Below are 12,128 nucleotides of genomic sequence, written 5' to 3'. Positions count from 1 at the left end.
TGACATCCCCACTACAACTTTGAGATTGATGCATGTTATGATAAAGGTAGAGAAGAGATTAAGCTTATCCCATTTTATGGGTGGAAGATTCTGGGCTCGTTAAAATTGTGTTTTATTTAGATAACTTTGGCACACCCGTGGCGTTTTGCGTCTCATGATCTCTGATAAGTGACAGATGGATATGTTTTGGTCGTGAAGAAGATTGCGAACCACAGCAAAATATGCACCTACCGAGGCCTTTGTAATTCTAAGTGCTTTTGCTGCCCCACAACCAAATCCTCCCCTCCATCTATATATTCTTTATTGTATTGACTCTGTTAGGCATTTGATTGATTACAATATATAATGATGATTTTTCTTCTTCTTTTCTGACATGAAAATTAAAAGGTTATCAAATTGTGTATGAAGAGTTTTTAGAAGATGTCTCAGTTTTGACAAATATTATATGCAATGCATGTTCACACACAGCAGCACCACCAGGCACCATCAACAGACAGCACTGAGTTTGTGAATTTAATCAAATATACCCACCGGCCATTAGGGTAGCATCACATGAGGTATTTCAGATATGAGAAACCCATAACCAGACAAACCCTCTTGTGGTTCACAGGCCCAGTCCCCACACCTCACCCACCACCCTTCCACAACTCCTCCACTCCACTAATTAAGTAACTAGCTTTTGACCCTTGTAATAGATCCCCTTTTTTTCCAAGTATTATTCTCTTCCTAATAGTACCTTGATAGAGATTCTTATTTTGGAAATTTTTAATATTATCAGCTTGCTGCAATGCCATCAAAAAAGATCATCCAACATAACTGTGGTGCCCAGATCTGTTGTCAAATCTGATTTGCATTAGTTAAATGCATGCCATTGCCATCCAAAAGTCATGCATGATAGCAAAATAATGTCACTATTAGGTGATTAAATTAGGAAAAGGGTGATATGGTGATGACTCAAATATCTTGTTCAGTGGTGATTAGAAGTCATATAATGACTCATTATCTATATAATGTACTGGTAACTGGTAAGATGAACATGACAGCAAAAAAAAAAAAGCCCTGTTTTCTGAATATTAATTGATGTATCTGGTTTGTTAATAGTCATGATCATATAGCAAGGTTCATATGATGCCTCATTTCTGTTTAACTCTGTCTCTGTGGCATGGCATGCAAAACAAACGCTTTCCTAAGGCTAGCTAGTCAATGTCATCACGCGTTTATGTTTGATAGCATTGATGCAGTTTTTTGGTTTATTTTTTCTGCAATTTGTTTGAAAGCAGCATGCATAAATGAGTGAAGAAGGGGGAGCAAAAAAGAGCAAAATGCAAGTCACAAACTCTCTCCTCTTCCAAATTCTAAAAGAAATATAAAAAAACGTGGTCGGCAGGATTCGAACCTGCGCGGGCAAAGCCCACATGATTTCTAGTCATGCCCGATAACCACTCCGGCACGACCACTCGATGCTAATTATTCTACAACTTTACATATATATTCCCTCTAATAAGTTTTAATGCCCAAAGTGAGTGTCCTCATAATTTGGACCCATCAAATTTATTGAATTATCATTGTCCATCAATCAATGTAGCTGTAAAATTAGGGACGCAATTTCATCAATCAATGTAGATTTTTAATTTATCATATTATTGGATGTTACCAATACCAAGTTTGTACTCTTTTGTTTTAATCAAAACTGAAATAAAGAGAGCGAATATACCGAAGCTCAGATGCAAGTGTGAAGAAGGCCTGAGCCAAATTGAATATAGAATTAGAAATATAATTCAAGTTGCTGCAAATGGAAAGGCAACCAACTACCCAGGAGACAGGATCACGTTTGGTCTTTTACAGAGCTATGAGAGGTCCCAAATTGCGTTAAAACCCAACAGTATTAGGATTTATTGGGAATAACAATCAATCAAACAATTTGATTCAAAAATTTAAAACACAAGTACCAAAAACATAGAGAAATAGGGAGGAATACAAATTAAGAACACGAATGTTTGTGCGTAGGTCCATATCCCACAAACCCTAGCTGGGATATTATATATTGGATGCTTAATTAAGAGAAAATCCCTATGAAAAGCAAACCCATCATCCCAAACACCAATCCCATGAAACTCGCATTGCTCTTAATCGAACCAGCTTCAGAATTATCAGGTGACGACGCAGTCTTTGTTGCCGTTTCGTTTGAGCTTCCTGATGAGGGGGTCTTAGCTGGAGGAGGAGCGGATGCAGGTGCCTTGGCGCCAAACAAGTCATTAGGCAACAGTACTTTGTCCACTTGGTAAACGGCCAATGGAAACTGTTGTCTAAGTGCATTGTTGATCTGTGTCTCCACCACCCCACTCGAAACATTAACTTGGTTTCCCGACCCTGTGAAGTTGAGCCCGTACGCGCCGCCGTCTTGGCCTGTGGCCTGAGTTCTAACGGGGTTTGACACCGTTAAAAGACTGGTTATAGTGTAATATTTGGGCAGCACATGGTAGAGGACAAGGGCTACTTGTTGTTGGGTTGTGAGAGTGTTGAGTGTGCCGGCTTTGAGGCTCGTGAAAGCGTTGTCTGTCGGGGCAAAGACGGTTAGGCCCTCGCTGGAGCTGTTGAGTTGGTTTGTAATTTGGGATGCTACTTGGGTTTGGATTAGGAGGCGGATGAAGGTGGTGTATTGGCCGTTCTTGTCAAGAATGCCGGTGAAGTTGAGCGGGCCCGCAGGGCCCGGGGCGGGTGCGGTTTGGGCTTGGGTGGTGGGGGTGAAGAGGAGGAGGAACGAGAAGGCTGCAGTGAGAGTTGGGAGAATGAGAGCTGCCATGGTGTTTTTGGATGGAGTGGTGTAGTAGTGTACTGGGATGATGGGGGATTTATGGGTGAGAGAGAAAGTGAGAGAGAGAGAGCCTATGTTGGAATGAGCTGGCTTGGCTCTAATTGTGGACTAAAATAAATCATGACAACACACAAAAGAAGAAATTCTATTTGGGCACAAACGTGACAACGCTTCTTCATATAATTTTTTTTCTTTTTTTGGTTGAAAATATATAGACCAAATAAATTAGCATATATCTATTGAATAAACAGCTCAACTGACAAATATTTGCTAGTCTGATTTGGATGTCTAGCCATCCATGAGTAGTAGTAGTAGTTTGACCTATCTACATATTGAAATCCTATATATTCGTTCACCTAGTGTAAGTTGAGGTGCATTTGTAAATGATACAATCAACTTATACCTTTTATTTATTTGAGGGATGCCTTTCAGGATAACTTATAATTTTTTTTTTATAAATTTTATTTCCAACAATCCAAACCATTTATTTTTCAAATTTACATTCATAGATCATCCTTGCAAAAAATTAGACAAATCGAAAACTGTTTCGATATCCAATTGTATCTTACAAAATCAATGAACACGGTGCTTTTAGAAAGTTCTAAAATTTCAATAACACAATTGAGTAGTCAAACGATATCGGATTCAAATGATTTTTTTTTTTGTAGATATGATATTTGAATGATTCTCTAAAACATAGACGGTTTGGATTAGTGAAATACAATGCGAATTAAGCTCTACAAAGGAATCCCTCAAATAAACTAATTTGAAAGATCTCTCAATAAAAGCTATATATATATATGATGAAATTAATTATCTCATATTTGTGATATTCTTTATTCAAACGACAGATTCTGAAAGAAGAAGAAAAAGTTAAACCCTTTAGAATTAGTAGTCCAAGTTAGACTAAGACAAAATTAAACTCGACTCAACCCATCAAGTAGTAGTATTACGTTTGTCTGCATATTCTTTTATTGATTAATCAGTGATCAGTTTGGGCAGCTTGGCTGGCATATAACATGGCATGTGGGATTCCCGTTTAACAGCTCTATATAGTTTGGTTTCACCACCATACAACTACAGTCCAGCTTACCAACGGAGAAGAACTTGCATGTCATCACGGTATCCTCAATTAATCGCATTTTATCACGTAAAACAGTTATCATAAGTAGCGAAATATGATTAATAATGAATAGCAAAACAATGATATTCTCATGATATACAAATTTTCTTCCTACCAGAGAAGCATCCCCTATGAGCAATGAAGATGAAGAAGAGAAAATTTAATATAAAATAATATAGTGCAACATTATTGTGTTAGGAACCAAATGCGTGTTGCAGGGCCCATTATCAACAATATACCAGTCTGTTTGTCCCTACACTAGTATTACATATCTATTTGTATACAACTCTCAGCCCGTCCTCATTCATTCATTTTGAAGTATATATATTTGCCAATGCCAGGTGGGATTAATGTTTGCAGCTTAATGAATATGTACCAACTCTGAATTGCCTTCAGTTTCATGCCAACAACCACAAAATATTGATTTATAAGTAGCTGCTCTGCTCGCGTTTCATATTTAGTATACATCTTACAAGTAAGCGATAATTTTCAATCTTTTTTCTCATACACACAACACAACTGATGTCATGAAAGTTCGAACTTAAGATTTCAAATTTGTAAATCAAGACTCTTAATATTTGCCAATACCAAGTGGGACCGTTGGTTCAATCTTAATAACCTAACCACCATGCATCCAATCCCAATTTTGATGTATATTTTGAGGTTTATTTAAGCCCAAATCATTGGGTGTGGTGTGAGGATGGGCAAGGTAGATCCTAATGGACTACCAAATCGTTTTATTTTTTTTTTGGGCGACTACCAAATCATTTGTAAGCCCATTTTATTCATACATCTTACTACAAACAAAAAGCCCATGCTTTATTTCTTAAAAGAAAACCCAAAGAAACAAAAGCCAGGGTTTTGGCTTTCAGAGGGTTTAAGGCGCGCTCTCCTCTCTGCCTAATGCTGTTTTCTGATTACAATCGGCGTTTTGTTCGTTTCTCATGATTATCCGCCAACTGAATTTCAAAACCCTCCAACGAATACCCAAGCAACGGTATGCTAGCTGCTCTTACTTCCATTCATTCAGACATGAGCACCAACCGTTCGACCAAAATCCCCAACCAAATGCAGCCTCAAATAACCGCTCTATGCTCAACTACTTGCACAGAAACCTTCCACTTAGAGCCCTTGACATGTTCTGTAATCAACTTCAACTACATTTGTCTCATAACATCGATGAAGTTACCGTTACTCTTGCTGTCAAGGCCTGTCAAGGGGACCCTAAACCTGGATGCCAAATTCACGGGTTGGCAGTTTCTTCTGGATTTTCTTCGTATACTACGGTTTCAAATTCTTTGATGAGTATGTACACCAAAGCTGGACAGCTTGATGGTGCCTTACTTATCTTTGAGACCATGTGTTATACTGATATAGTTTCTTGGAATACTATTCTTTCGGGATTTCGAACAAGTGAGGGTGCATTGAATTTTGCTCTTAGGATGAATTTAAATGGAGTTGTTTTTGATCCAGTGACTTATACTACGGTTCTTGCTTTTTGTGCGGATCATGAAGATTTTCTATTTGGATTACAACTGCATTCTCTTATATTTAGATCTGGTTTAGATGGTGAAGTTTTTGTTGGAAATGCACTTATAAGTATGTATTCGAGGTGGAGGTGGTTAATAGAAGCTAGGAGCGTGTTTGATGAAATGGCGAATAAGGATCTGGTTTCATGGAATGCAATACTATCAGGTTACTCTCAAGAGGGAAATCATGGGCTTGAAGCGATTTTTGTCTTTATTGAGATGGTGAGAGAAGGAGTGGGGTTAGATCATGTCTCATTTACTAGTGCAGTTTCAGCTTGCGGTCATGAAATGAATTTAGAACTTGGGAAACAGATACATGGCTTGACAATTAAATCAGGATATGGAAGTCATGTTTCAGTTTGTAATGTATTGATCTCGACATATTCAAAGTGTGAGGTTACTGAAGATGCAAAATTAGTATTTCATTGCATGAATGGTCGCAACGTAGTGTCTTGGACGACTATGATTTCTATAGACGAAGAAGATGCCATCTCTCTATTTAATGAGATGAGATTGGATGGAGTATATCCAAATGATGTTACATTTGTTGGACTAATCCATGCTATATCAATTAGGAAGTTGGTGGAGGAAGGCAAAATGATTCATGGGTTTTGCATAAAGACTCGCTTTTTATCAAAGCATAATGTTTGCAACAGCTTGATCACCATGTATGCTAAGTTTGAGTCCATGCATGACTCCATCAAAGTTTTTGAGGAGTTAAACAGCAGAGAAATCATATCGTGGAATGCTTTGATTTCAGGGTTTGCTCAGAACAGGTTGTGTCAAGATGCACTAAAAACATTCTTGGTAGCAACTGTGGAGTCGAAGCCAAACAATTACACATTTGGTAGTGTCTTGAGTGCAATTGGTGATGCTCAGGATATTTCTCTGAAATTTGGCCAACGATGCCACTCTTCCTTGATCAAACTTGGATTAGTGACTGACCCAATTATCGCAGGTGCTCTTCTTGATATGTATGCAAAGCGAGGAAGCATTTGTGAGTCCAAAAGAGTTTTCAGTGAGACGCCTCATAAAAGTCAGTTTGCTTGGACTGCAATAATATCTGCATATGCTGGGCATGGAGACTATGACTCAGTGATAGAATTGTTCAAGGAGATGGAGAAAGAAGGGGTAAGACCTGATTCAGTCACATTTCTTTCTATACTAACAGCATGCAGCAGAAAGGGAATGGTGGAGATGGGCCGTCACTTCTTTCACTCAATGGTGAAAGACTATCATATTGAACCATCTCCTCAACATTATTCAAGTATTGTGGACATGTTGGGACGGGCAGGGAAATTGGAGGAAGCAGAGGAATTGATGAGTCAGATCCCGGGACAGCCAGGGTTTTCGTTGTTGCAAAGCCTGCTTGGGGCTTGCAGGATCCATGGGAATGTGGAGATGGCGGAGAGAGTAGCCGATACATTGATGAGATTGGAACCAATGGAATCAGGTTCTTTTGTGTTGATGTCCAACTTGTATGCTGAGAAAGGGGACTGGGAAATGGTAGCAAAAGTTAGGAAAGGGATGAGAGATAAAGGAGTGAGAAAGGAAGTGGGATATAGTTGGGTGGATACTGGCGATGCTGATGTTTCCTTGTATCTGCATGGGTTTTCATCAGGTGATACATCCCACCCACAGTCTGGGGAGATATGTAGAATGGCAAAATGTCTAGGATTAGAGATGAAAATTTTGAGAGAGAACATGTGGGAGACAAAATCACTGAAAATGGACTCCTCCTCAAGGCCCTCACTTTGAAGGCTTGAATCTGTACATGTAAAACTTCAAAAGTAACTCATGATTGTTATGAAGTTCTGTAGCCAAATTTCTAAAAATAAAAATAAAAAAAGGAAATTCATCTTGAGGTAACATACAAATGAAGTTTTGATGTGAACGATAACAAAAGGTCATGTATGGGTTCCCTTTGCCTAGGCACCACCTATAATCTTCTTGTTTAACGTTCATAATAAAAAGAAAAAAGAAAGGTTGCATATACAAAACGGTCATATAAACGAGTGAAAATTAACCATCGAGATCTGGTGAGTCATGGAAACAACCAGAAGACAAAGCAATAATAGAGCAAAATGCAAGTTCAATATAGCCGAGCGGCTATACTATTTACATATATTATTTTGATGGTATAGCCGAGCGGCTATACTCCTCGAATATATTCGAATATTTTAATGGTATAGCCGTTCGACTATACTATTTAAATATATTATTTTGAAGGTATAGCCGTTCGGCTATACTGTTTGAATGTATTCGAATATTTTAAGGTATAGCCGAGCGGCTATACACGTTAAATATATTCCAAAACGAACGTGAAGCTTGCCCTCGCAGTCACAGCCATTTCACTTCTCCATGAGCACTTCCAAGCTTCATAGACTCGGTCTTGAGCCTCTCTCTCTCTCCCTCTCAACTCAAGCTTCGATTTTTTTTCTTTCGTTTCGGCTGCTCCGTTGATTGGATTGGATTGGACTCTCTCTCTACGAAAACCATCAAATGTCATTCAGCTATTGAAATCTCCACTAAGATAACAACTCTGATGCTATAAGGGAGTTAGGGTGCCTGGGCTGATTTAGGCGGCTCCTAGGCTGCCTGGGCGGATCTAGGCTGCACCTAGGCTGCCTGGGCGGATCTAGGCTGCACCTAGGCGGCCTGGGCTGATCTAGGCGGCTCCTAGGCGGCCTGGGCGGATCTAGGCGGCTCCTAGGCGGCTGGGCGGGTCTAGGCGGCCCCTAGGCGGCTGGGCGGGTCTAGGCGGCGCCTAGGCTGCTTGGACTGTTCTAGGCGGCTCTAGTGGGTCTAGGCGGCGCCTAGGTGGCCTGGGCCCTTGACATGTTCTGTAAGCAACTTCAACTACATTTGTCTCATAACATCGATGAAAATACCGTTACCCTTGCTATCAAGGCCTCTCCCCCAAACCCTGATGCCAAATTCACGGGTTTGCAGTTTCTTCTGAGTTTGCTTCTTATGCTACGGTCTCAAATTCTTTGATGAGTGTGTACAACAAATTCTTTGATGGTCCCTTACTTATCTTTGAGACTGTGCTATACTGATATAGTTTCTTAGAATACTATTCTTTCGGGGTTTCGAACAAGTGAGGGTGCGTTGAATTTTGAACGGAGTTGTTTTTTATCCAGTGACTTATACTAAGATTTTCTATTTGGATTACAACTGCATTCTTTTATATTTAAGTCTGGTTTAGATGGTGAAGTTTTTTTGTAAGTATGTATTGGAGGTAGAGGTGGTTAATAGAAGCTAGGAATGTGTTTGATGAAATGGCGAATGAGGATCTGGTTTCATGGAATGCAATACTATCAGGTTACTCTCAAGAGGGAAATCATGGGCTTTAGGCGATTTTTGTCTTTATTGAGATGGTGGGAGAAGGGATGGGGTTAGATCATGTCCCATTTACTAGTGCAGTTTCAGCTTGCGGCCATGAAATGAATTTAGAACTTGGCTTGACAATTAAATCAGGATATGGAAGTCATGTTTCAGTTTGTAATGTATTGATCTCGACATATTCAAAATGTGAGGTTACTGAAGATGCAAAATTAGTCTTGCAGTGCATGAATGATCGCAACGTAGTGTCTTGGACAACTATGATTTCAATAGACGAAGAAGATGTCATCTCTCTATTTAATGAGATGAGATTGGATGGTATATCCAAATGATGTTACATTTGTTGGACTAATCCATGCTATATCAATTAGGAAGTTGGTGGAGGAAGGCGAAATGATTCATGGGTTTTGCATAAAGACTGGCTTTTTATCAGAGCATGATGTTTGCAACAGCTTGATCACCATGTATGCTAAGTTTGAGTCCATGCATGACTCCATCAAAGTTTTTGAGGAGTTAAAATGCAGAGAAATCATATCGTGGAATGCTTTGATTTCAAGATGCACTAAAAACATTCTTGGTAGCAACTATGGAGTCGAAGCCAAACAATTACACATTTGGTAGTGTCTTGAGTGCAACTGGTGATGCTCATGATATTTCTTTGAAATAGTGCAACCGTGCGGCTATACTGTTTGAATATATTCGAATATTTTAAAGGTATAGCCGCTCGGCTATACGCTTTAAATATATTCAAAACGAACACGAAGCTTGCACTCGCAGTCACAGCCATTTCACTTCTCCATAGGCGCTTCCAAGCTTCAAAGACTCGGTCTCGAGCCTCTCTCTCTCTCAACTTAAGCTTCGAATTTTTTTCTTTCATTTCGGCTGCTGCGTTTGATTGGATTGGATTGGACTCTCTCTATGAAAACCATCAAATGTCATTCAGCTATTGAAATCTCCACTAAGATAACAACTCTGATGCTATAAGGGAGTTAGGTGGCCTGGGCGGATCTAGGCTGTCTGGGCAGGTCTAGGCGGCCTGGGAGGTTCAAGGTGGTGCCTAGGCGGCCTGGGAAGTTCTAGGCGGCGTCTAGGCGGCCTGGGCGTTTCAAGCCGGCGCCTAGGCGGCCTGGGCAGTTCTAGGCGGCGCCTAGGCGGCCTGGGCGGTTCTATGGGGCCTGGGGTCTGGGCGTCCTTTTTTTCCAAATGAAGATAGACGAAACTTGCACTCGCAGAGGAATGTGGTGCGCGAGTGCAATGAAGAGACAGAAAAACGAACACGAAGCTTGCACTCGCAGTCCAATCTTCAAAATTCAAATACTCGGTCTTGAGCCTCTCTCTCAAGCTTGGATTTTTTTCTTCGATTTCGGCTGCTGCGTTGATTCGATTTTTCTTGTGCTTTTCTGCTATTGAAGTTACGTCAGATGAACATCCAAGGCAGTTTCTCAGTATGCCAGAAGAAGCCCAGCAGATGGTTTTTTAACCTGAGGCACACCTTGCAGTTTGGCATTGGATTACACCATGCCGGTCTGAATGACAAAGATAGATCTCTGGTTGAGGAACAAGATTCAGGCATTTCTGTTTTACCTCAGTAAGCATGAGTCTTTCCTGAAAAACACATTAGGAAAATAGAATATAAAAAGATCATTTTCTTACTCTATATACTGATTAGGCATATGTATTAAATTATAGGTATTGATTTGTACAAGCACATTGGCATGGGGTGTAAACCTTCCAGGTCATCATCTGGTCATTATTAAGGTAAGGCAAAATTTGTGCGGTATGTTTTTCATTTGGTTCCTATATTTACAAAGGTTTCTGGCAGGAGTATATTGCAGCAGCTGTTCTTCAGGACAAATTTACGTAAGTGTTGATTCTCTTGCCGTCGCAGGGAACAGAATATTATGATGGGAAAACAACGAGATATGTTGATTTATCAATATCAATCACAGATATATTGCAAATGATGGTTTTGGTCACACATGACTATATAGAATAAAAAATGGAAAGAAAGAAATATGTGAATCAGATTACATGCTTTTCTCCCTTTATCATCCACAGTTGCTCAGATTCTACAGAAATATGTGAATCAGATTACATGCTTTTCTCCCTTTATAATCAACAGTTGCTCAGATTCTACAAGAAAGATGGGAGTAGATGTCCATCACAATCCGCCGGCGCCTAACAAATCATATTACTTTCTGAATATTTGCCTCAAATACTAGGAATCAGGTTGTTTGGGGTTTTGAATATCAGAAAATCTAATAAAGTCAATGGATGAAGTCTTGCATTCCTATATCTAATCAATAAACCATTTTCCTTTTTATTTTTTCAATACTCTACACCTATCTTTCTTTTGCTGTTAAAGTTCAGAACGCCTATCATTTGCATTGCTGCTGTGACAATGATCCTCTTGTACTTAAATGTGGTGGAGGCACAAGTTAAAAGCCTTTGGTTTTTATTATTTTGTGTCCTTAGTATTTGATTTATCGAGCTTGTACAAAATCTTACATGAGCATAGTTTTCTACAGATGTTTAATCCAGCTTACTATGGCTTGGACAATACTGAACCTGAGTTTGATATAAAGCGGATAAGGACCGCTTAGATGATAAAAGATGAGTGCTAGTACGAATTGGGCATTCTGCCTTGTTTATATTGGTACATTCTACAGCTAGCATATCAGTTGATTAGTTAGAGATGTTAATAGGGGATGCTGAGCACCCTTGAATGTTGTTAGTCCATGCCTCTTTCCTGTATATTGTTTATCTTGTTTTGTTTTTTTTCCTTTTGTCCTCCAAGAGAAGCTCTTCTTTTGTGTTTTTCCTTTCCACAGTACATTACCCTAAAAAGATATAGGGCCATTTCAGCAGGACTCAAACCTTCAGCTTCTGGGTAACTTTATATTTCTCTTTATTAAAATTGAGTATATTGTGGGCTGTGATTGCCGGTATTAATGTATGATTGGATGCAGCTTGCCGCTTTATCAAACCAGCATCCTCATGAAAGGTTGGATCTCCTACGCTTGCAAGATACAAGAGAGGTATTGCACTTTTCTTCCCTCTTGACATTAGGAATTTCATGCGCACATGGGTATGGTATGTGTAAGAATGAGATGCTTCTTCTCATCTAACACGTTGTTTGAAATCTCATTTAGAATAGTTCGTATTTATCAATGCCATATGACCTCTGATAACTTCAATTTATTTCAACTCTTCTATTCGTTGTCTCAATAGAATGTTTTGTATCCAATTTTCCATATGCAAAGAATATACTGAAGTATCTCAAAGCAGAAGAGCAGGGTTGTCTCAAGTGCAATGA

The 12,128-nt window shown here is 39.4% G+C and overlaps 2 protein-coding genes, 1 long non-coding RNA gene, 1 other non-coding gene and 1 pseudogene across 4 annotated transcripts; 3 read left to right on the top strand and 2 right to left on the bottom strand.

The window, feature by feature from the left end:
- Nucleotides 1,376-1,457, bottom strand: TRNAS-AGA. The gene has a single exon. It is a non-coding gene; the product is annotated as a tRNA-Ser (tRNA).
- On the bottom strand, nucleotides 1,761-2,940 carry LOC18770130 (fasciclin-like arabinogalactan protein 13). Its single transcript, XM_020569509.1, has one exon. It carries the CDS (start codon nucleotides 2,801-2,803, stop codon nucleotides 2,057-2,059), a length of 747 nt encoding a protein of 248 aa, XP_020425098.1. The 5' UTR covers nucleotides 2,804-2,940; the 3' UTR covers nucleotides 1,761-2,056.
- LOC18769949 (pentatricopeptide repeat-containing protein At4g32430, mitochondrial) lies at nucleotides 4,722-7,335 on the top strand. Its single transcript, XM_020567783.1, has one exon. It carries the CDS (start codon nucleotides 4,883-4,885, stop codon nucleotides 7,223-7,225), a length of 2,343 nt encoding a protein of 780 aa, XP_020423372.1. The 5' UTR covers nucleotides 4,722-4,882; the 3' UTR covers nucleotides 7,226-7,335.
- LOC109950214 lies at nucleotides 8,195-9,479 on the top strand (annotated as a pseudogene).
- Nucleotides 10,214-10,761, top strand: LOC109950216. The gene is made up of 3 exons (XR_002272502.1): nucleotides 10,214-10,400; nucleotides 10,502-10,570; nucleotides 10,635-10,761. It is a non-coding gene; the product is annotated as an uncharacterized LOC109950216 (long non-coding RNA).

Source organism: Prunus persica, chromosome G7, assembly GCF_000346465.2.
Source record: "Prunus persica cultivar Lovell chromosome G7, Prunus_persica_NCBIv2, whole genome shotgun sequence".
Lineage (NCBI taxonomy): Eukaryota > Viridiplantae > Streptophyta > Magnoliopsida > Rosales > Rosaceae > Prunus > Prunus persica.
This window is presented reverse-complemented; position numbering and strand designations above follow the sequence as displayed.

What these genes read in the sequence shown, in the direction of transcription:
- LOC18770130 (XM_020569509.1), bottom strand. Translation starts at nt 2,803, where the DNA reads ATGGCAGCTCTCATTCTCCCAACTCTCACTGCAGCCTTCTCGTTCCTC.
- LOC18769949 (XM_020567783.1), top strand. Translation starts at nt 4,883, where the DNA reads ATGATTATCCGCCAACTGAATTTCAAAACCCTCCAACGAATACCCAAG.